Source organism: Fusarium mangiferae, assembly GCF_900044065.1.
Source record: "Fusarium mangiferae strain MRC7560 genome assembly, contig: FMAN_scaffold009, whole genome shotgun sequence".
Taxonomy (NCBI): domain Eukaryota; kingdom Fungi; phylum Ascomycota; class Sordariomycetes; order Hypocreales; family Nectriaceae; genus Fusarium; species Fusarium mangiferae.
This window is the reverse complement of record NW_024573929.1, coordinates 1,976,426-1,999,873: the sequence shown is the minus strand read 5'-3', so window position 1 is coordinate 1,999,873 and position 23,448 is coordinate 1,976,426. Positions and strand designations below refer to the sequence as shown.

General features: G+C 47.2%; 9 protein-coding genes across 9 annotated transcripts; 1 reads left to right on the top strand and 8 right to left on the bottom strand.

The window, feature by feature from the left end:
• Window positions 1-3: 3 nt before the first annotated feature.
• Window positions 4-2,848, bottom strand: FMAN_08386 (uncharacterized protein; the record flags this gene model as incomplete). Its single annotated transcript, XM_041835331.1, has 3 exons — window positions 4-568; window positions 616-1,340; window positions 1,388-2,848. 3 exons carry the CDS (start codon window positions 2,846-2,848, stop codon window positions 4-6), a joined length of 2,751 nt encoding a protein of 916 aa, XP_041685505.1.
• A 684-nt stretch (window positions 2,849-3,532) lies between these two features.
• FMAN_08387 (uncharacterized protein) lies at window positions 3,533-4,486 on the bottom strand (the record flags this gene model as incomplete). Its single annotated transcript, XM_041835329.1, has 1 exon — window positions 3,533-4,486. The coding sequence occupies one exon, from the start codon at window positions 4,484-4,486 to the stop codon at window positions 3,533-3,535; it is 954 nt and encodes a 317-aa protein (XP_041685504.1).
• Window positions 4,487-4,581: 95 nt separating this feature from the next.
• FMAN_08388 (uncharacterized protein) lies at window positions 4,582-8,324 on the bottom strand (the record flags this gene model as incomplete). The annotated part of the gene is made up of 2 exons (XM_041835328.1): window positions 4,582-5,715; window positions 5,766-8,324. The coding sequence occupies 2 exons, from the start codon at window positions 8,322-8,324 to the stop codon at window positions 4,582-4,584; spliced, it is 3,693 nt and encodes a 1,230-aa protein (XP_041685503.1).
• Window positions 8,325-9,145: 821 nt separating this feature from the next.
• Window positions 9,146-10,401, bottom strand: FMAN_08389 (uncharacterized protein; the record flags this gene model as incomplete). Its single annotated transcript, XM_041835327.1, has 3 exons — window positions 9,146-9,766; window positions 9,900-10,125; window positions 10,184-10,401. The coding sequence occupies 3 exons, from the start codon at window positions 10,399-10,401 to the stop codon at window positions 9,146-9,148; spliced, it is 1,065 nt and encodes a 354-aa protein (XP_041685502.1).
• Window positions 10,402-10,996: 595 nt separating this feature from the next.
• Window positions 10,997-12,345, top strand: FMAN_16173 (uncharacterized protein; the record flags this gene model as incomplete). The annotated part of the gene is made up of 2 exons (XM_041835326.1): window positions 10,997-11,669; window positions 11,744-12,345. The coding sequence occupies 2 exons, from the start codon at window positions 10,997-10,999 to the stop codon at window positions 12,343-12,345; spliced, it is 1,275 nt and encodes a 424-aa protein (XP_041685501.1).
• Window positions 12,346-12,372: 27 nt separating this feature from the next.
• On the bottom strand, window positions 12,373-13,526 carry FMAN_08390 (uncharacterized protein; the record flags this gene model as incomplete). The annotated part of the gene is made up of 4 exons (XM_041835325.1): window positions 12,373-12,888; window positions 12,947-13,030; window positions 13,126-13,469; window positions 13,520-13,526. The coding sequence occupies 4 exons, from the start codon at window positions 13,524-13,526 to the stop codon at window positions 12,373-12,375; spliced, it is 951 nt and encodes a 316-aa protein (XP_041685500.1).
• Window positions 13,527-14,234: 708 nt separating this feature from the next.
• On the bottom strand, window positions 14,235-15,346 carry FMAN_08391 (uncharacterized protein; the record flags this gene model as incomplete). The annotated part of the gene is made up of 2 exons (XM_041835324.1): window positions 14,235-14,878; window positions 14,977-15,346. The coding sequence occupies 2 exons, from the start codon at window positions 15,344-15,346 to the stop codon at window positions 14,235-14,237; spliced, it is 1,014 nt and encodes a 337-aa protein (XP_041685499.1).
• Window positions 15,347-16,684: 1,338 nt separating this feature from the next.
• Window positions 16,685-18,992, bottom strand: FMAN_08392 (uncharacterized protein; the record flags this gene model as incomplete). The annotated part of the gene is made up of 5 exons (XM_041835323.1): window positions 16,685-16,747; window positions 16,805-16,869; window positions 16,922-17,015; window positions 17,065-18,566; window positions 18,620-18,992. The coding sequence occupies 5 exons, from the start codon at window positions 18,990-18,992 to the stop codon at window positions 16,685-16,687; spliced, it is 2,097 nt and encodes a 698-aa protein (XP_041685498.1).
• Window positions 18,993-19,815: 823 nt separating this feature from the next.
• FMAN_08393 (uncharacterized protein) lies at window positions 19,816-23,247 on the bottom strand (the record flags this gene model as incomplete). Its single annotated transcript, XM_041835322.1, has 5 exons — window positions 19,816-21,419; window positions 21,474-21,667; window positions 21,717-21,847; window positions 21,912-22,758; window positions 22,808-23,247. The coding sequence occupies 5 exons, from the start codon at window positions 23,245-23,247 to the stop codon at window positions 19,816-19,818; spliced, it is 3,216 nt and encodes a 1,071-aa protein (XP_041685497.1).
• Between the last annotated feature and the right edge of the window lie 201 nt (window positions 23,248-23,448).

Sequence of the window (23,448 nt, the reverse complement as noted above, 5' to 3'; positions counted from 1 at the left end):
ATACTACAGCCCTTTCGTTTCCAATACCTGGAATACCTTGGTAAATTTATGAGCCAGTCCCCAGCATTGCAGCTTCTTCAATATCTCTTGCGCATCGGTGCTGATGGCAGGGACACAACCATCAACCCCTATATCGGGAACAGACCCAGAGCTAGCTGGCCCCCCAACCTCAATCCATTTAACAACGACTCTTCTGTGAGAGAGGTTCTGATCATGGAGATCCAGCCTGACACTTTGGGTGACCTCCATTGGCGACGATCTAGTATGATCCCCATAAGTAGAGTAGGCAATGATGAAAATGTAGCCCATAAAGACTCTCATAATCTCGCAAGGGGCAGAGACCAAGTACTCATTAGCGATCGCGACGATTTGGGCTGCGTGCCAGCATAGCCTCCTTGCTGTTTTCGGGTCTCTGGCAAATGTCAACTTGAGACGGTTGCGGGCTACCTTGATTCCGTCGTGTACTCTTGGCTCTGTCGAGATGAGTCCCCGTACGATGGATAAAATGAGGTCGAGGACGCCATTCGCGGCACACAAGTGCGAATAGTGGCAAAGAAGACTGGCTATACTGTATTTCTGTCAGTATCTAGTGCTTAAGGAGGAGTCAATACTTACTTGTAGCTGGTAAGATCGCTCGTCGATGAGGGCGAAGATAGAGATTCAACCAAGTTATTCAAGCCCTTGAGCAGCGACCTCTTTGTGTCTTGGTGAGCAGCCACAATTGATCCAAGGCCGAGGTACTCGGGCATTGCGATAACCTCGATTTGCCAGAGATCCCAGAGTAACCGCCCAATTACCTGCGCACAGAGCCTCTTAGCCCAGGATCCCAGGGACGATGGCAGTTCTCTCCCAGCCAGTGCCTGTTTCAGTACTCTGGACAGGTTTGGCTTTGAGTCGTCCTGGCCAAGACGAGACATTAGAGCAAACCAAGCTCGTGCTGAAGAGGCATTCCACATGGATTCAGGACATGGCAACTCAGATGGCAGTTCGCTCAAGTCAACAATGCCTCGACGACTTGTGAGGGTGCAAAGACTGCAGTCATACTCGAATGCTGCCCAAGATGCCCTACGTCCTGACTCAATTCTGATCCACTCCTTCCAATCTTTCATAAGAACATGGTCGTCTTCTGAACCGCGAATGGTCTCGTGATCCTGACTTAGTGTGATCGAAGAGCGGGGATTTAACAGGCCAATTCCACGTAAACCACCGATCAAGAGCCCACGAGACCTGTCTGCATTCTGATATAGCTGTCGTTTTCCTGACCCAAGGGAGTAGATCTGGTAGAGGCAGAGCGCATTAAGATATGAAACATCGCTGTAGTTGGTAGCATCTGAGGCGCCCTTGGATAGTCAGTATTGCGTACAGTAGATGAAGAGTCAAAACTAACCATCCAGTTGATCATTGTAGAGCAAATCTCACTCAGTGCTACTGATAGCTCATAATCTGACTGGGCATCAGAGAGCAATGCGCCAACAGAGGCCATGGCCGTGAGAAGAATAGGCGGGCAAGCCGACATGGCCCAAGTAGGTTTGTGTATAATCGCCTGAATATCGTGAAACCGAGAAAAATAAGAGTCGACAAGACGCTGTAGGCTGCAGTAAGCTTGTATAGAATAAGGATCTCGTAAGGTTTCAAGCTGAGGAAGCGGGTTTTCAGACAGAATCTGGATGAAGCCTTTGACAAGTGTTGTTTGAACGGGGCGCGGTCCGTCTGTCGCGCGATAACCGTTAAGAATATCGCGAAGAGGAGGGAGCTGATAACGATGAGGAGATTGCTTATGCGCTTGATCAAAAGGCCACGCCAGCGTGTTTTGTTCGATGTCCGGTTGCCCTTCGTCTTGTGAATCCCGGCTCGAGTCCCCATTGCCCATCTTGTGCTGTACTCCATTGCCAACATCACCGCTCCCAGGCCCTCCTGACTCGGGGACTTGCTGAGTTGTACTGGAGGACCAGAATTCTGGTATGTAGCTATTGTAGAATGTGTCAAGCTGAAAGCCTTGGGGACTATTGCCTATGTCAAAGTTCAGCCAGTCAAACCCACCAGTCCGAAAGCTTGTCTGTCCTGGAAGCATGGATGACGGAGAAAGAGCAAAAGTATCCTCAAAAACTGTATGGGCTGGATCTACTGGCAAGACATTGAAGGATTGTGGGATGTCTAGAGTTGGAGAGACTGTCGGCTCATCATCCAGAATGTAAAAAGGGCCAGCTTGGCAATCTTCATCCGTGATTTGAGCATCATGGACTTGATGAGCTGTAGATGCCGTTGGTAATGGGACGGTCCCTGTCGAATCCCCCAATGAGAGGCTCTCAGATCTCATCTCATGTTGAAAGGGCGAAGTATCGTCTTCCGCTTGAGAAGTCATCGATCCATCTTGTTGTTCTTGTATTTGCGGCGCGTTGGAGGGAAGAAATGCCTGTTTCGTAGGAGAAGCGCCCTCATGCACCCCCCAGTCATTTATATCCTCTGTCGCAGGATACGCGCAATCGCTACCCGACCGAATGCAGCCATTGCAGGGCCTTTCACGGTTACATTTCGCCTTCCGTTCAACGCATCGAAAACACGACTTTTGACTTGATCGTCTCGATTGTTCTTGAACCTGATGTCCATGACGCAGGTGACGCAGCAGAACGTCGCGTCTACTGAAGGTCTTTGGGCAATATGGGCATGATATGTGTTGTCTGTGATTGGACGCAGAATGCGTGAGCTGATGCCGATGGAGATGGCTTGGACGCGAAAACTTGAGAGTGCATTCTGGGCATTGGAGGGCGCGCTTTAGATGGGCATTAGCAGAGAGATGTCGTACAAGGATTTTTACCTGAGGACATACAGTAGAATTTGGCTCTGACATTATAATTAAAGTAATGAATTGGATATGTACGAGGTAAGGAAAGATGCTTGAACTGTTGGGTTTTTACTTAGCCAGGCGGCCCAGGCCCAGCAAATATCTGGGGTAACGAGTTTCGCGGGGTATCATCACGTGGTGATTGCTTAGCACCAGCACCCTTTCCAACTAGCCGGAAGATGCTAATTAAGCTAGACTAGTTAACTTGTCTTATTAAATCTTTCCATATTTATTTAAATGCTTCTCACAGGCACTGAAAAGATGAATTGGGTCTACAATAAGAACAAGAATCCTGTAAGAGCATTTGACTGGTAGCCGAGTCTTTGCAGAGAGACTGACCTTGTACCAGAGGAAGCGAAGCAAGCGTATGTCATCCTCAGTCAGGTTCTCGCTCGTCGTCACGGGTTGACAGGCCTCAATGATATCACGAAGGGTAGCAGAAAGACGGGCGACGAGGGGAACCTAATGAATCATTCTGCACCTCAGCTAACAGATGGCAACAAGAACCCTCCAGCAGCCGGGAATCTCCAAATCCCATGCAGACACCAAATTCAAGGCCAAAATGCAGTATTCCCAAGGCTCAGTAAACAAATAAACTTGGTGTATCGCAAGGTACCCTCCAGCATACAATTAATTACTTGAACTAGTTCTCCCTATGTAAATAAATATATAGATTAATACCTAATAGTATTAATTGCGAAAAGAAAACATCATCAACTGATCAGAGCTGTTGCGAATTGCAATTACCGAATCCATAACGAGGGCTGAGCTCGGCCTGTGCTCAGGAGGCAGCCAGACAATTCTCTCACCATCCTTTGTCAACCAAGCTCCGTCAAAATCGATCCCATAGCCTTGAATAGTAAATCGTACATTCGAGGGCTCATCTTGATCATCGTTGTTCTGGATGCCATCCTTCTGTGTTTCAGTATTAGAAGGCCATTCATCCGGCATCAAACGGCCATGATCAGTCATGAGCGATCTGCCGTCAGGGCTGAACGATAATTGTTCAATCTGCCACTCAGTCTTGAGTTTCAGGAGGCAGCTTTCCGCTGCGATTTGCCAAACGGAAATCTCCCCTGTCGAGGTTGCCTGTGCAAGTAATTTTCCATCAGATGAATAGGCAATGGCAAGTGACGAGCCATCAGATTCGAATATCCACTTCGGGGCGTCTTTGGTTCGTAAGTCCCAGACTTTAACATTACCATGCATATCTCCAGCTGCTAGAGAGAGGCCATCAGGTGAGAATACTAGACACGAAACATATTCCAGTTCAAGTTTATGCATGCTCTGATCTACCAGGTCATGAACTTCGATGGCATTCTCTCCTTGACTGAACGCGAATTTTGAGTCATCCGTTGAAAATGCCATGGACCAGTGACATGTTATAGCGAGTCGAAGTTCTATTTGACCCGCCTGAAATGTGTGTAGGCACTCCCCTGACGCCTCGATGTTCCAGATTTTGACCAAGAACGCGCACTGGGTTGCAAGCATCTTTCCTGAGGTGGAAAATATTATCGCATAGACAGAAGAATCGTGGCCCTCAAGTGTGAACAGAATTTCACCAGGACGTGCCATATCCATGATCTCAATAATGCCGTCTTCAGAGCCCGAGGCAAACCTCTGGCCATCTGTCGAAAATGCCATCGATTTTATGCGTTTGCGGATTTCATCCGTCCCGCTGCCATCTTTGATCGCTTTCGGGTCCCATATTCCAATCTGGCCATTATCTCCAACTCCCCCTACGCGAGCCACTGGCTGTCAGCTGACCAGGCCATTACCATAGGAAGATCATTTCCCGCCCCTGTTGCCATTCGGGGGTGTGCAAATGCAACGGCTCCGTTAGAGGTATCCGCTATGGCTAGCCGGAAGGGGTATTCAGTGCACGTTGCGACTTGTTTGCCGTCGTTAGAAATGGCCGAGGGCCTCTGCGGTGTTGGCAATGGTCTCCCAGCTGGATATTGGCCTGAGGACGGTAGCGCGTACCCGTCATCTCTCAGTAAATCTACCACTCGATGAGAGTCTGCCTCAGAAAATGTCCAAATCGAATGACCGTGCTCGCCAAAGGCGTGTCCTACCCATGTTCCTTCTGAAGAGAAAGCTGATGTCAAAAGCCGTTCTGGATGAATCTCAGGGTAGTTGGTCCATTTGCAACCAATGATATCCCGGATGCCAGGTTGGTCTGAGCCAAGCAGGATACGCTGGCTGTCAGAAGAAAAGGAAAACCGAATTTCCGGTCCGATCGGAAGTCGTTGCTCAACTGCAATACTGTAGATGCAATCACCTGTTTTGGCATTCCGAATCTGAACCTTGGGCTCAGACGACCAGGAGGCAAGCCATTCATCATCCGGGGAGAAAATAAGACCAATAATGATAGTTCCTCGAGTATCGACTGTTTGGGTCTTGGTGAATTCCTCTGACTTGGTATCCCAGAATTCGATCGTGCAATTTTCAGATGCTGCTGCAAGGCAAGAACTGTCACTAGAAATTGCAACTGCATGCACCTCTATATAAGGGCTGTGTATAGTCTGTAGACAAACACCCGTCGCCACGTCCCAGATTCTGATTGTGCAATCATAAGAGGTCGACGCTAACCATTGGCCATTGCCAGAGAAGGCGAAATTGGAAACTGTAGATGTATGCCCTTCGAGCGTCTGAACACAAGCATCCCAGTTTTCTGAGATGGGCAGATTCAGCCATGACGTCTCGAGGGCATGTTGCTTGAATGCCTGTCTTACCAATGAAGTTCTCGGGCTGAAGAAAAGCCCGGATGCATACATCTGTAAAGGAAACTGCTCGATTGCACCTTTGAAGTACAGGGCGAACCGATTGACGTCTCGTAGCACACTAATCAATTCGTGGTATTCCGTACCAACCTGAAACTCCGTTAGAATAGGGACGCATAACATATAGAACGGGTACATACCGCTAGATTCTTCAGCTTTTGAATCGCCAGCAGTGCAATAGGCACCTTTCCAAGCAGCGAACAGGCCTCTAGCCAGTAGAACACTGATGTTTTGAAGAATTTGAGGGTAGCAGAGGCAATTTCGTCGTCGAACTTCGAAATGTGATCGGCCCAGTAGCAACAGGCATACTGTACCGGGGAAAGGGGATCCGAGACATCCTTCCGGTCGAGATATAGTACATCTGCACCCGGTTTCCTGAGATCAGAAATGTCGTACTTGAGCGTCTTCTTCATCGTCTCCAACATTGCCCTCAGGATAGTTTGATGACCACGCAGAATGCTTTCCGATAACTGTTCCTCCTTCTCGGCTTCCCAGATGAACTCCCTTGCAAGCTGGTCTTCCAACAAGAAATCCTTGGCGGATTGATGCATAAACGAGACCACGTCGTCTATGACAACCAGAAACCCTTTGCAACGCAAGACTTGTTTCTTCAGGGCATCAAGTCTGCTCGAATGCTGGGAGAGGGACTGGGCACTGGACGACAGTTCTCCCAATGATAGAGGACGCTGCACAAGAGTAGCAACTGCTAGAATGTCCCTGCATTGCGATGCATGGCCGGAATCTTTAACCTCCTGCAACATGCGCCTATAAAGGTCTTTCAGGCCGGATGGAAATCGCTTGAGTGTATCGAGAATTTGCCAATCATCGATATCGCTACTGAGTAATCTCTGACAGGCCAAAGCCACCCAGAGAAAGGTACTACTAGACTTTTCGGCCAAGATGTTGTGAACCTCGGCTTCGAGTTTAGTCTCCTTGATTCTCTCGAGCTCTTGCACCTTGTACTCGATATATGCATCAACAGCATTGCTGATCGCTTCCTTGGCTTCCTCGCTATCTTCCAGAGACATAACGACTCGCTGTGAGGCAATAACCTTCTTCATAAAGGCGTCTTGAAATTCCACCCAGTTTCGACTCGAAACAATCCACTTCACTCGAGATTCCTTACTAGCACAAAAGTCCACAATCAGATCAAGTAGCTTTTTGTTGTCTTTGGTGCATTCGTCAAGGGCGTCGATCACAATAGTGGTACCCACAGGGACCCGATTGTTGCCGTCTGATATCATTCTCCTCAAGATGGAGGACAGAATTTCCCAATTGTTTGGTCCGTTGAACGCCTGCTCCCCTGCGCTGTCAAACTCACTGCGCACATGAGAGACCAAATCAGGATGCTGATGGGCGAGACTCCAGATTATCCCCCGAAGAACAGCTGTGGCACTATTCTGATGATTCCTCGTGGCTTGGCAGAAGAAGCATGAAATCAAGCCCGGTGTCATCTCATCAAGGCGGTCTATGATGCCGCAAAGGAGCATTGTCTTGCCTTTGCCAGGGTCCCCTTTGATCCAGAGCAGCCTGCAATCAGGGTCTTGTTGCCAAGTCTGGAAACCCTCGGTAAGGAAAATCCAGGAATAGCAATGAGACAAAAGCCTACCCTTCTCTTCTTCAATCCTCTCCTTATCATAAAGTGGATTGGTTGTATAGAGAGCCCGAAGACATAGCCTATTGCTCTCGTCCTCGTTCAGCTTCTTCTGCTGCTCTGTCTGGCGATCAATAGCCTTCTCAATGCTTTTGACGCCAATAATCAGAGTCTTGAGCCTCTCACGGGATTCTGTCGTATTGTACTGCTGAGATTGCTTATCGAATTCTTTTTCCGAGGCCTCAATGTCCTTGATCTTGCCATTCCAGTAGTCTATATTGACCACGCTTTTGAGGAACGCAGCGGCCCGATTCTTTTGAAAGTAGCATACACTCTCGATCAGGTAAGAAAGAAACTTCTGGTATAGGTCAAGCACAAGTGGCTGGAGCTCAAGACGGAGTTTTGTCAATGCGGTCCCTTCATCGTCTTCCTTGGACTCCAAGTTGTCTTCAAGGAGAAGTTCTGCAAGGTTCCAGTACCAATTAACACGCGAAAGAACATGCTGCAGCCCCGCGCGGTGGACGCCTGGTTGCTTTGCTGGGTTTGAAATGACTTCGAGGATGAAGCAAACTCCTACCCACGGGATTGCAGCTTGCGGAACGGCGGATACGGCTGGTTCAACGAGAGCTCTGACTGTGCCAAAGAGTTCCAGTCCATCGTTGACTTTCTCGTAGATCTTGGCTTCCTTTTCCGTCTTGGACAGGCCAATCTGGACAAGACGTTGCATCTGTCGCCATCGCTCCTCATGAGAGGTCCCAAGTGAGACTGTATCGCTATCGGGGTTGTCTTTCTTGAGCTCGGACACAAGAATCTCTTCATATTGGGCGATGTACTTGTTCTCACTCTGTCGGAGCCCATCATAAGCCTGGTTCCACAACTGCTCTTGAAGCTTATTCTGTTTGCTTTCTTTCTTTGGCTCGTTGCCGACAAAAGGTAGTTTTTTGTCGACAGGAGGTGATCGGAGATCTGTAGTTGTATCGGGATCCTTGGGTGGGCGTGGATTACCGACAGGTGATGAAGCCGTGCTGGGCTCTTCTTTCGCTTCTTTCCCTTCTTTTGCATTGAAATATTTCTTAAACCTCTCAAAGCGGTGCCGGCCACCCATATTGATACTCGAAAGTGTGATACTCAAGGTGTGAGATCTTGGTCAATAGGAAGGTCAATAGCTTCGAATAAATACTATAGATAACTGCGAGGCCTGTAATTAGAGAGAAGGGGTTAAGAAAGCGAAGATTCATTCCCTTACGATTAATTGCCTTGTTGTCTCAATGTCCCAGCAGGCCCTTACTACGTAATAAGGCGTGAAGGCGGGGTAATACAGTCACAGACTATCGAATCTTAGATACGCCTCATAAAGCCACCCGGCAACTTCCAACCACTGCTTGGGCAGCAGTGTCAAAAGCTTGTGTTGATCACTTCTATATGCTGTTTGCACTAAATAAGCTAGTCAAAGCGGCCCAGCCCTCATCTTGATGGATTGATTTAAAGCCATGAACTTCTCGCCACTTGGTGAGATAGATCTCAGCCGCCCAAACCTTATCCCTCCCACCGCGTTTACAAAGGGGAATGCTTCTAAGCAGTCCCTGTGAAACTGCTCTTGGTGAGGGCATCAACGCCTTTGTCTGACTGATGCAGCTGTGGCGTTCTCGTATTGTCATTGGCTTTCATTCTGCAGCTACATTTTAGTTCTCTAAGCCAGTTCTGATCTGGAAGGTATCCACAACGATCTGCAGATCGCAAGTGAATAAGCAAACTGGGAAACAATTCTCCTGGCAACGTCTTCGGAGCACCCACCTAAACTGTAAAAGGTAAAAGGCACTGCATATGTCCGGCTGCATATGGCAGATCAATATTACCAGCCAGGGCCGTGAGGCTGGGACACCAACTGACAGACAGGAATTATTAGGGGAATATATCTCATATTTATTAAATCGAAGCCTTAACTATGTCAATGAATTCTTCCAGATCAGCTAACAGAACATCCGGGTGCTCCATGGCGGCAAAGTGGCCTCCTTTGTTATGCTTCTTGAACAGTACCAAGTCCCCAGTTGTCGCAGTCCATGCCTCTGGGACTGGCGCAATCTCCTTGGGGAACCAAGACATTCCTAGTGGCTTATTAATATGCCACACCGGATTCTCATGCGCACCAATATTACCAGGCGTAAACAGCTGCCGATATGGCCAGAGCGATGTCGAGAAACACTGGGTTAGCCAGTAAAGTGAAACTGACTCCAAGACAGCATCAAGTGGCAGATCATCATCAGTCCAGTCGAGAAACTTTTCACCAATCCACGCCAAGAGGGGGACAGGACTGGCGGATAGTGCTAGGCCGATGGTGGCGGGCTTGATAGCGTGCAAAAGAGCGTAAGCACTGCCAAACTTGGTGAACCACTCGGCGCGTTTGAGACCTTCACGCTCCAAGTCATCATAGACGATTTCGTTGATGTTCCCGGGGTCAGGCATAATCGAAAAGTTCAGATGAATGGCCTTGGCTCTCGGAAAGGTACCACCAAGGACGCGTGCGATCTTACTCCCGACATCACCACCCTGAACGACATAGCCATTCCCAAAATCCCAGCTGGACCATCAGAGAATCCAGAATATTGGCGGCATTCTCAAGACGAAAGTCTCTGTCCAGTGGTGGAGCTGATGAGTATGCATATCCAGGGAGTGAAGGTACAATGATGTGATATGGGAGTTCTTGGGTACTGTGCTTGGCAGACAGCCGAGAGAAAATAGGAAGAAATTCGAGGAAGCTCCCTGGCCAACCGTGTAGAGCGAGTACAGGTATAGCATCATCCCGATTGGAAAAGAGAGCCATGAAATGTATGGTGTATGAGACACCATTGTCCTCAACTTCAGCAGTGAAGTTGGGGAACCGGTTGACTTGACCCTCCACCTTGCGCCTAAAGATCAATGATTATGTCAGTGGTGTACCGTGAAAAGGACATTTGTACTGCCTACCAGTCAAATTCTTTCCACGCCGCCACGGCCTCGCGGAGCCATAGCGAGGTGACTCCATATTTTCGGTCCTGTTGAAGATTTTCGTAGGTAGTTGGACCGAGCTTGGCAGATTCAATAGCAGTCTTGAAATCTCGTAACTGCTCATCGGTATGATGCACGATGAAGGGTTTAGGCTGTTTGACTGCCGCAGCAGGGACTGTAGAATAATTGGCAGACATAGTTTGAGCGGTCAAAGCTGATTTTGAACCTTTGATGCGGCAGGAATTAGAAGTAAATGTATTGTATGATTCTTATGAATTGGTTATGAAGAAGTTACAGCAGAGGCGCTTTTATAACTTTTACGGACGGCCGAATGCATCTGGCGGTAATTACGTAGTGTTCAACGTAGTCCAATTACACAAACAATGTATGTCTGCTTAGACCTATCACTCGGGATATTGATCAAACTTGCTGACCAAATGAATGAATGAATCTAAGGTGCAGGACCAAGCTAAGTTGAAAAGAGCATCCGATGCTAGCTTCACATAACTATGCATGAATCCCGCTTACAATACCTGTTAAACCAAGGTTCGGCTTCATACAGGACATAAGCAACATCCCGCCTACAGTGCCTTTTACGCCGAGGCTTAGCAACCAATCAGCAACCAAATGAGAATACACTAGCGAAACCTACCCAAATAGGTGTAGCGTAAAGCTGACATCAGGCTCACATACCAGAGTAACATCCTTAAAGTACAGAACCCTCCTCGCGAAACCTACCGAGAGTATCTTAGTTCGAAACGAGAGAATAGAAAGACTGCTCGATTTCTTGAGATGCCACGCCGTAGCCGAGGTTGCCAAGCCTGCCGGCAGAGGCGCATAGGCTGCGATGGCCAATATCCAGTCTGCCACAACTGCCAACAGTGGAATCGAGAATGCTCTGGTCCCATAACGTCGGTCATCATCATTGACCAGACCGCCAAAACTACCAAAAAGCACAGCCGATCAAGGCATAAATTCACGCAGAAACAGGCTAGTCCATTGTCACATCTCCGCGTGTCTCATTCGGCTGTTGAGGCCGTCGCTTTCCAAGCCGCATTCTTTGCCTTTGCTATCCCAGATGCGAGGGCTTCGGTCAAGTCGTTTCTTGAGGAGCTACAAAAGACACGATTTCAGGAAACGGCGCCTACTCTTGACCTTGCTGTCCGGGCTGTAGGCTTAGCTTTCTGTGCGGCTGTGTCGAGAAACAAATCAGTGGCTCAGAAGGCAACCGAGTTGTACATCCAGACGTTGCGAAGGCATTCCAGGGCAGTCGCGGCAGATTCAACATCATTTGTGCCTAATGTATGCACATCAGTGATGCTGTCTTTCTTTGAGGCTATTCAACCCACTATCATGACATCGGATGCATATGGGATGCATTTATCTGGTGCTTGGAGGATGCTGGTAGCTGCAGGTGATATCAGCACGCAACCGCTTTTATGGCAAGCTGCCAATCATTGTCTATGTCAGCAGGTATGCCAACCCTGACCCTTTTTGTTGGTGAATCGTTAGATGCTAACATAAATCCATGGTTGCTAGCAATGCTAATGTCCCCACGCTCCTACCTACGCAATGCTTCAGACACCTGGCCTGTGTTTGAATATCTTCGTAGCCAGTATATCGCAGCCGCAGACTTTGTGTTCGATCGCCTGCTTGTGGAGCTATATATCTTAACAGACTTTTACATCAAGAAACGCTACCAGCATAGTTCAGCCCGCTTTCCAAAAGACGCACCGTCAAAGCTCGACAGCTTGTGGAAAGAGTTTCAGGAAGTCCAAAAAAGCCTAACTAATGAGCAAAAAGACTCTTTCAAGGGTGTCATGACCCTCACGCTCTCCTACTTTGCCTGCTCATGGATACTCATTGCACTGCTCCATAAGGAAACTCATACTCTTCAATCTGGAATAGATCTCCGTCGAGGCTGCGAAATGGTATTGAACTGTGTGAAGCTTCTCAAAGAGAGAAATTCGACTTGCGTTCATGTCAGGCTGTTTTTTCCTCTGGTTCTCATCCAGCTATACAGCCCTATCGAGGATTATCGCACGCGGGCAAAGGATTATATTGAGACGTGGCTACGTAAGGCTGTGTATAATGGTCTTGGTGCATCCAATGCTATACAGATAACGACAACGGAGGTCTGAGCACTATCTAGCTAATATAAATATCTCTCACTCTTTGTAAAGCCCAACCATAGAACCAGTCATGCTAACGATAGTATCCTCGAGAGTTGCATACACCATACACAATATCTTCTTGGACGGCTCAACATCGAAATCGGGCACTCCTCCAACTGGGAAATCACCAGACCTGACCTCTGGCCCCGGGAGCTTGGATCGAAGAGCTGGAAAATTCTTCCATAAGATAGTAGCCACTTGTCTGTTGGAGTATGTGCCACTGCCAACCAAGAACCGTTGTCTGCCGGCTTCTCTGACTTCAATGGCTCTGACGTGCGCCAAAGCTGCATCTCTGACATCGGTAAAACGACCAATCGGGCTCGGTGCGATCTCTTCTTTGTAATTACCAGATAAGAAATCGCGGATCAGTAGGCCCGAAGTCATGATAGTATCGAGTGAGCCAACGTCATGGATGATTGGACCGAGGACGAAAGCAGGGAGAATTGTTGTGATGGTAAATTGTGGGTTTTCCCTCTTTACAAAATCCCACGCCGCCTTCTCGGCATATACCTTGCTTGCTACATTAATCAGCACCATGGACTCCTCACTCCGTCCGGGTGTAACTCACCAACGTAGCCGTCCCATGGATTTGACTAGGCTTTTTCTTCCGAGACTTCGACCCAGTCTTTCGCAGAATGGACGTAGGTTGGGTCTACGGGCCCTACAGCCGCTGTCGCGAGAGACGAAGTAATAACCTGATACGATATCAGCTATCAGTACCTATGATCAGCTGACTGTTTGGCATACAACGCGCTTGACCGTTGGCGCATAAGCCTTGACAGCTTCAAGCAGCCCAGTGGTACCCAATATGGCTGGGTCCAGAAAGGTCTTCTTGATGTCGTCGCCCGAGAGCTGGAAAGGCGATGCTGTGTGAATGACAGCCTCAAAGGGAGCCGACTTCATCACTTCATCGTATGCATTCTCAACAGAAATATCTTCAACGATGGCCAAGTCGAGTCGGGATGAAGGAACATCAAAATAAGTACTCTTGATGTGGTCTGCCTTTGCCTGGGATCGCACAGTGGTTATGACAGAGTGACCGCGATCCAAGAGAATTCTGAGGACGTGCGACGCGATGAAGCCGCTCCCTCCTAGTGAGAAGTTCAGTCAAGATTTATCAGCAAAGGCGATAAAAACATACCTGTCATTGGGTATCTGAAGAGTAGATGGAATGAACGCTAAAGTCCTTGGCAGCAAGTGTATGCTTTGTTAAATAAATACTAGCACGAAGTTAAAGATACTAAGAGTGAAGTGCTTGGGGTTTAGGATTCAGTACTCGTAAGAATATTTATATTAACGAACTACAGGATGTTGATAAGTATATAAGAGATTATGGATGCACTAGACTTCTTTGAATAGGTTAGGAGATCAATAATGGTTGCAATCCATAAGTGACAAATCTATTACCTGCAAAGATTTATAATATTAAATTTATTCACTGCTTACCAGTTGCATTAAAGCCTGTATATTAGAGCATGCAGTTGTTGTTATTAATTGTGTCACTAGCAGAACCTACGCAATTAGGCTTAGGGTATGTAGCCAGAGCTTGGATGTGTGATGCCTGGTTGGGTTCACTTTCCCTATGCGGAATGAAGTCCACTGTAATTCCGCCCTCTACTCCTGATTGGCCTCGGTGGGTCTGCTTCTATAGCCAAGAAGCTTTAAACTCACAGTAGTTAGTAATGATTCTATTATCAATGTTAAACATGATTTGTTTTGTGAACCATGGATTCTCTTTAATGCAAACACAAACTATAGACATTAATGCTGGCACAAAGGACTTTTGGTATCTATGTCTATAGTATATACAGGCTCCAAGCATTATATTCTACAACTCCGGCTCAGATGATATGCGATTATTTCATACCCTGAGAAAGGTATTCCTTTGTGTTTGAGAAAGTCTCTGACCCATCGTAAAACCATGGTTCGTCAGGCATCTCGTTTTCCTCCTTTGTAATCACAAGCCGACGGCCTTTGTAGTCAAGACGAAGGCCAGGATAAATAAAGCTCTTCCACATATACACTAATATGTTGGAGCTCTCAAGGCTATCGGCGATATGAGGCCCAATGAGCTCTTGATGCTTCTGCGGCAGGACAGACCAATGCAGACCAGGGTATAAATGATGTACGGTATGGTAGCCATTATTGAAGCACAAGTAATTGAGCGTTATGCCCGTGAAGTTGCGCGCAAAATTATACTTTGAGCTCATATCGCAGCCGTCGTGCTGAAGGAAGTTCAATGAAAGGATGCAGTACTTTGCATAGAACTGGGGCAAGAGTGCGAACCAGATCCATCGACGCCAATCGATCAAGATGAGCACCGCAGTAGTACCCCAGACAGCAATCTCTTCGCGGCGGCGCTGCCTCACAATGGGTCGATTGAGGCGAGCCTGGGCCTCAAAGTATAGCTTGTCATCTTTGTTCCCCGACAGAACAACATGCCAGAAAAACAGCAGACCGTTCAAGAGGTTCCAGCTATATCGGACTTTAGTGGTGCGCACTGTTTATGCGGTCAGCAAAGTCATATGTGGAGAAGTTGAGGTATTTAATTTCCTGTCAGACGATCGAGTCTGAATAGGAAGGAAGTAAGCTACTTACTGACATCTCTTGCTTGCTGAGGGTATTTGTGATGAGACAGATTGTGACCCGGGATAAAGACCGTAACAGCGCCGCCGTACTGAAGAGACAAGCAAATCTGGTAGAAGTTGTTCCAATTCCTACTCCAGAAGACGGGCAAGTGAATCGCATTATGCGTTGTCACAGCGCCCATAAAGGACAGCTGGAAGAGCGACAACCATAGTGTAAGCGAAACCCAGCCTCCAGCCAGCGGCGATGAGAAATTGTGCCAAGTAATCACAAAGACGAGGAAAAAAAGAATCGTGGACACGATGCACCGGATGTCCTCATTATGTCTCATACCAGACCGCACTGGCGATGGCGGCTGCTGGTGGGCGGTTTTCTCAGCCATTATGCGGTGAAGAGGGCGGCGATATGGGATGTGCACAAAACAATGAGAATACTAGACTAAGGGGCTGAGCGCATGAAAATTTTACACGTAATCAAATTTAGAATACTAGCGTCACGTGACTCCCGGTTGTTCCGGGTAGGTCCTACTCTAGACGTAAGCATCGTATGACTTTTCTCATGAAACCTATTTATTCCGATCATTTAATAACTGGTCCTTGTCGGACTTGGTGTCCTGTTACTCCTCGTTGTCATGTATCCGGGTTGTTCTTGGTCCCTGTTGGGGTCGTTCTTATCAATCTTGGCTCCACTTATTTAACGAGATCTACTAGAGACAATCAAACCAAGCTGTCCTCTACTGCACACGATGAAATTGGCGGTAGATCTTTATCACAAGACCTACTTTACCCGACCGCAATGATCCGGTCAGTAACTGCACGACACCTCGGATGGACGGATACCCTCCGAGAGCACAAGCACAAAGACCTCACGTGCCTGGTTCTTGCACAAACCAGCACGAAGATATCGCAGTAGGACAATCGCACGCATCATTAGGCAGCTTCCGTGGCACAGCAGAGGCCATTGTCATGTAAACAATTGCAGGTAACATCCAAAAAGTATTCGTTAAAGACGCAAGATATGTCATTTGAACCGCATCCTGCCAAAGAAAAATGTCCCGTTCCACGTGAAGGTGTAGTGCATAGGATTTGCACTAGGTATGAGTGTTTATTAATCAGTCTGTATGAACCACTGTGGCGATTGACATGAGAATGGAGAGCAGAAGATTATAAACACTATTGGCGAGCATGTTGAGATTGACTTGTGAATAAAGTTACCTAAAGTAGAAGGTGTACTCGAAAAATGGGAGCTAGGCAGAGGGTTTCATCCTGGCTACAGCTGATCTTATCGACATTGTCAACATTGAGAAGCATGAAGAATTTAATTATGGATGATATCTAGGATATAGTACTTATAGTCTTATGGGATATAAATTAACTACAGTGAGTTTTGCTGCAACTCGAAGTTCTGTATACCAAGAGTAATTAGAAAAGCTCTCGAATTCAACAATCCTTTCAACGAGCAAAGACCCTCGAGGTGGCACGGCTATGGCACGGGAATAGTTGCCTGACTTTTGCTAGACAACCGGAGAGCTCCGTTAGCACAGGGATGAGGCGGGAACTTTGCTTTGCTCTGATTGGCTGCATCGTATAACCAGAAATGCGGAATCAACGCGATACGCGTATAACAAAGCTTGCCAGCTGATGGATATTTTCTACTAAATTACACAATCTGGCTCGCCTGTATCGCTTGACAAAGATTTTGACAAACATAGACCAGTCTATTATCTTAGTGCTACCGAATGTTCCACGAACGTCTTTTGTCCCGCTAAGAGCGTATCCGGTCGCTTACTATATCCCGAAATGTCAGTCATGTTACGTTTAACAGGGTCAAACTGTCTTACCACTTCAATCCATCTGGCCATCCACTTCTCCACTGCATGCTTCGCCTCATCAACTAGCCCAAGTTCTGTATTCTATTAGCGACACTGAATGACTGTACCCGCAGTGAAAATCCCTACCTAGTAAGAGCTGGACTGCGCCACGGATTCCCGAGTCTAAAGCCGAGGCGATCCAAGCGTGAGTGTACGAGGTATGCTCGCCAACAAAGATCATCTACCCAAGTCGTCAGAAAATGTCTCGTAAAAGTTGATGCACTGCCTACCTTGTTGTATGTCTTGAAATACTCGGGTATGTAGAGCGAATGCTGTCCTGCAGTCGGGCTGGCCCAACTTCCAGACTCAAGAGGATCAAGCGCCCAGCATCTTCTGTTATACTTGCCAGTGTAGAGATCACGAGTGAACTCTCCGTGAATCTCAATCATGGCCTCAAGGACCATCTGGACGTGATCTTCCTCGGACATGCTTGCCAACCGAACTCCCATGTCACCACTGATGTAACTTGCCAGAATGGTCGCAGGGCCTGTACCATTCATGTTGTAGGATGGATAGCAGATACTTCCAATGCCCGGGATATCCGTAGTTGTGCTGCACCCACCATAGATTGGGTTCTCGTAGTGTTCCCAGAAGCGCTCAGAGAACTCGAGCGCAACCTTGCAGGCAGACCCATAGTTGAGCTCCTTGATGGCGTTGGAGATGGTTGCGGGGAGCTTAGGAAGACGCCACCTTCGGACAACAGAGAAGGGTACTGCGATAACAGCATAGTCAAAAGTTGAGTTCTGGAATGTTGTGTCGTTGTATTCCTTGCGCCATTGCAATGTGACCTTCTCTTCGGTCTCGCTGTACCTGACACGTTCGATTTTGCGCTCCATGGTTGTAATATTGTCGACAAGAGGATGGAAAGACAAAGGAAGCCTGTTGAGACCTCCATCGATGGTCTTGTAGCTGGCAGCTGAGAAGTACATCCCTTCATATAACGAGTCCCAAAAGCTCGAAGCAGACCAGCCACCATTCATGTCAGTGCTGTTGAGGCTACCCTTCAAGTAGTTGACCATAAAAGCATATTCAGACCACTGATCACCACCAAGGCCATTCAGACCAGTTTCAAGCCACTGCTTATGAGCTTTGAACATGTTCGTTGCCATAAGAGTGCTGAACTCTGAGCCAGGCATGAACGTATCAACCTTGGTCTGAAGGTCTTGGGTCATAGGGTCATTAGCACTTGCAGGACTGAGCGACGCATTACTCGCAATTTCTGCGAGTGTCGGGGGTAGTCCGCTTGGCAATTTGAACTCGTTTTTGTAGGAGAGGCCATTTAGACTACTCTGGATCCAAGGAATGAAGTCAACACTGAGGTTTTTGTCGTGGTTGTTGAGCTTGTTCATCTCTTCTGCGAGTTGAAACACCATTTGATGGTCCGTGATGTTCATTGTCTCGTTAGTCTCAGGACTCTTGTAAGTGGAAGGGAATCGCATGGGTCCCATCTCTTGATAAGAATAGTCAAAGGGTCCGCCGGTGAGATACTCGGTATGAACACGGCCACCAAGTCGATTGCCGGCCTCAATGATGCTGATGTTGGTCATGCCTGCTTGTGAGAGAACCAGGTAGGTCATCAAGCCCGACATACCGGCACCAACAATGGCAACGTGCTTTTCTTTGGCAGCGTCGGCGTCTAGTGCAGAGAGACCTGTCTTGGAGAGATGCTCAACGCCGTCAAACCACGGTCCTAGTGTATCAATACCATTCTCGGCATTCATGAGGATTGGGTCTGTCACAGAGTTGCTATCAGTCTCCAGCCACAGTGAAAGGACCATGACTCACCTGCTGCCCGCTTCTGAGCATTCCGACGCCTAACTCGATGAAGCCTTTGAGGCTCACTACGTCCCACGAGAACATTGTCTTCTGTCCATGCTGAGATGCAGCCGTTATCATGTGAATCTTCTGGAATGATCCAGACTAATCGTGAGACACCTTTGATTTCAGTAATGGCTGTTGTGTGGTGGGACTCAGACCGAGATTTGCTGTTGCAAAGACCATAAGTGAATGACAAAGGACCCTCCGACGGTTGATCAAACTTGACGTAGATATTTGTCAAGTGAGAAGTTGGGGCCCCTCTTGTATGGAGTTGGACGGGTAGAGAAGAGGCTATGGCGCCACCCAGCCCAAAGATAACATTTACAATAGATTGCTTCATGGCGACAGATAACAAGAACGGTCTATAGCCAGCGATGAGTATGGCTGGGCGAGGAGATGAAATTGCGAAATATATATTTCGTAGTATATTCCATCAACATACTATTTCCTTCTGAGATTAGATAGGGCAATGTGAGCTTCGGCGACTTGAAGTGTCCGAAAAGGACGCGTCGACATATCTGCAAAGAACTTTTGAGCGCCCTTTCCCCGGTCGGCGCCGCTGGTTCCCCGAAGACATGATAGGATACTCAACAGCGTCGGCCAAGTCAAAAGCTCCATCCAAATTCCTGTAGCATAAACGCAAAGTATCCTGTAAGTGGTCAGAGATGCGCAGCAGCGAGATATGAGTCGCAGACGCGATGGTACGTCCGAGATCGGGGCATTAACGTTACTTTCGCTTATCAGCGTCAAGCTAGTCATGAAGGACAACTGAAGTTACCAAGTATGCTTATCTTTAATCGGTGAGGAATTACTAAGAAGACAATGTTGAAGGGCGCGCCGACGACCCGGAAGATGCGTGAGTTGATGCATGTCACTTAGTGAGAATGGAGCAACCCCGCAGATAAACCACGATAGACTAGGATATAAATCTGCAGATCTCTATGTCAAAAGATAAGCTTCCGGTTAATACATCCCAATCCGTCCATCGACAAAGATAAGAGATCTTTGCCCATTTGAACATATATCCGAATTATTAATCTATGCTAACATAGTCAATGTAATGAGCACGCGGCGAGATCACTAGGCTATCGAGTTTTGCGAAGTGACGTAGGATGTTTAATATGAAGCTGGCATTCTTGAATCCGTGATCAGTTTGAGATATTTCACCAAGACCACCCAAGTAAGCGACCTGATCTCAAAGGCCATTCTACAATCCCATAACGACATTCTGAATCATTAGTCTCGTCATCGTTCAACAGCACTCCAGCCTCCAAAAGATTCCATCTATCTTCGACAGTTAGAGGTTTGTTCAAACCCCCAAGGACCTCGTCCATTCTTTTTAGCCAGTAGCCCCCAAGAAACTCTGCGATAGAGACATTTTGGCGATCGAAAGTGTCCCCAAAGTGTTCGTCAAGTGCTTCAAGCCGATCGATCAATTCCCGGTCCTCGTCCAATATTTCCTTCCAGTCCTCATTGCCCATTGAATACCCGAGATCGTAATAGCCCTGAGTTAGGCAGATTGGCAAGTGCCTCACCCCCAAGGACATCATAGTCAGAATACGAATTGCACACTTCGCCATGTATGAATATTCAGAACTACATTCTGAAAGTTTCAAGAGATCGATACAAGAAACCACAAGTTCAATATTCTTTCCTATATGCGAAAAGAAATACGTCACCTGTCTGCTACCTTGACGCCATAACATTGCGGGCAAAATATGTGCCAAGGGTCTAGTACGTATTCCTGATGAGCAAGGACATGGTATGTTGCACTGGGCTTTGTTGTCGTATATGGCTGGTAGCAATGTCCTCGAACCCTGCAGTTCGGATATGCAGACATCCTGGTGCTCCAGATTGGAGGCATGGTACATAAGATTCCCAACGAAAATCGCAGCGCGATGAAGAATGGAGAACCGGTATGGCCCTAATGAAAGCTCTAGGGCTAGGTTTTGTCGGAGTATCCAATCTAGATATCTTATAAAAACCTCTAAATTCTCGGCTGAATAGTACGGTATGATGTAGCTACCAGATAGAAGTGTTTGAACACCATTTTCATCTCTAGGCGTGAAGCCATAGTCGAGTGCTAGCTCTATAACCTGTAGGGGATAATGAAAGTCGAAAAAGCCCTCGGGGACAAGGTGTATGTTGTCAGAAGGATTAAGGCTATCGGGAAGCGAGAATCGACGATCCCGCTGATCTTGAGTTTGTCGCAGTAGACTCCACAGCGGGAGAGCAGTCTTGTCAGGTAAGGGACTCGTGATTATTCCATATTGAGACAGGATGTTCTTAGGAAAGATGCCGAGAGCAATATGCCGCAGCCGCTGACGCCTGTCTTTGAGATGCTTGAAGAACAATTTTCGGGCTTTCAAGGAGCAATTAGCTAGGGTGTCAGCCCTTCTGAAACCGACAGTGACTTTGCAATCGGCTTCGAGCATGAGCTGGACCGCAACGTAGCAAGTACAGCTATCACACTCTGTCCACTGATCTGGAGCATTGCAGTATATCTTACTGTAGAATAGACTGTAGTCCAAAGGGCTGAGACGGATATATTGGTTTTCTGGGCCCATTTCTATCAAGGAGTGGACATCTTGCCGCCGCAAAAGAATTTTGAGTCCATCAGGCCAATTGCTACTTGCATGTAATATGTTACGCCCATATAAGTCCGTTTGCGAAATATTTAAAAGCTTTTCGTCTTCTGCCAGGATAGATTGAAGCCTTCGATGATCTTTCGTGATGATAGCTAAAAACAGTTTTGAGAATCCAATATCTGCGTTTAAACATTAGTATTTTGAGCAGTAAAAGCAGAGAATAGTAATATGACCTTCACATATCTCAGGATATTTACACAAGGTCTCTAACCTTTTTGGAAATTTCTCTCCATGACCGACACTTGGAGGACACACGCTATGAGCCAACTGGGTGTCGTAAAAGTTTGAATCTTGGATCATGACCAGTTTATGAAGCCTCGGGAGAACCCAGAGGTCGCGGTAATCCATTGATAGGGTGAACAAGTTACTATTCAATGTTAGTTCAGTGAAAGAATCTGCTATGGCTAAAATATTACGCTTGATTGAAATTCGATGCCGTAATGGGCACACCGAGATCGGCTAGGTAGCTTAGCATCTTGCAAACGGTATCGATTGCTGTAACGCTTAACTTCAGTTGCTCTTGCAATTTGAAAAGGTGCAGACAAGCCTCCAGAGTTGTCAGCTCGATGTCATACAAAGATCGACAAGGGACAAAACAGCAGCTAACTCACCTTCAAGCATATGTGAGCGACATTATTGCCATCTTGGTCAACATCGAAAGGTGATGCATCTCCAGATCCGTAGATAATTCTCAGCTTTTTAATAACATTGTCTGCAAGGTGGTCTAGGCCATTCTTTTTCATACAAACCAAACAAGCATCGGAGGATTCACGGTGTCTTCCTGACTGTATGTCAAAGAGTCTGAAAGCAGGGCTGCTCTTAACAATGTTGCAAGGCTGCAATCCAAAAGAGACACCATATGGTCCATTGGGGTAATCTTGTGTGAGAGAGATAGTGAATGATTGAGAAAAACGAGAGAGAAGCCCGAAATACGTCAGTGAAGTTCTCGACATATTTCTGTTCGACTTGTGAAAGAAAATGCACCCTGGGCGATGATTTACTCGTGCATCTCCTTGTCTTGAGACTGTCAGCCCCCCCCAAAATCGGTACGTGCGATTTGCAGGACGATTGCTAGTCTTTCTGTTTGAAGCTTCGCAGGTACAATCCATGCCCCCTAGCTTCTTGCACAGCCTTTTTTCTAGCTCAGCATTCTGTAGATAACGAGGTATTTGTTGGACTTTGGTGAGATCTTCGAGAGATCGCTCGTATCCGTTCAATGAGGCCTTCGTCTCCGCAACACTCACGGCGGTCTTGGGTAAGCCGGTCATGTCGCTGCTGGAGGCTGTAGCATATTTTATTCTGGATGTAACAAGTTGGGGGGTGCTAGATTCTGCCCTAGGTTTGATGATGTCGAGTCTGGTGGCAATAGTTCTTAACGTGGTCTTGGTGTTGATGTCAAGTGCATCCAGAGACTTTTTAAAAACTTCCAATTCGTCACTCATGCGGATGTTTATATCGCTAATCTTTCTAAGCAATAATAAAGTTTCGAACGCCAGGAATCACTTACAGGTTGAGGGCTTGTATAAAGCTACTGAGCGTATTGTTTGCTCGTGAGAGGTACTCTTCCAGCTGCACCAGCTTCTTGCGGTCAAAGGGATATCGCGCAATCAGTTTCTGCCTTTTCCAAAGCTCCTTGGTCAAGGATGGATCTTGAGTGGGCATCAACTCGTCGAGCAATGTTTGGAGAGATCCAAGCTGCATTTCGCAATTAATTAAACTCAATTGTAAGCCATCGATGGCTGGAGAATGACGATGGCCAAGCTTTGATGCACTCGATTGAACAGCAAAAATGTGAAATTTGAACAGGGCCAGGTTCTGTGTGACAATTGCGAGATCCTCTTTTCTGTCTTTGGTAGCGCTGAAGTAGGTGTGAAGACCGTCACAAACGGTAATTCCAAGTGAAACGAGGCCAGCGACACCGGTTGCAATAGAGAATGGGTCACCCATATTGAATCTTATGGGTTTTGCAAGAGAAGAACGAAAATTCCTGTGGGGTAAAGTGGCAGGGGAATTGCTGAGTTTTGTTCTGCTGCTTGTTACACAACAGGGCTTACATAAAGAGGCAGACAAGGCAGATTCGCAAATCAGGCTATCAATCAGGAACTGCCAACACATCAGCTCGGCTATGCATTGACGCCACATTCACAA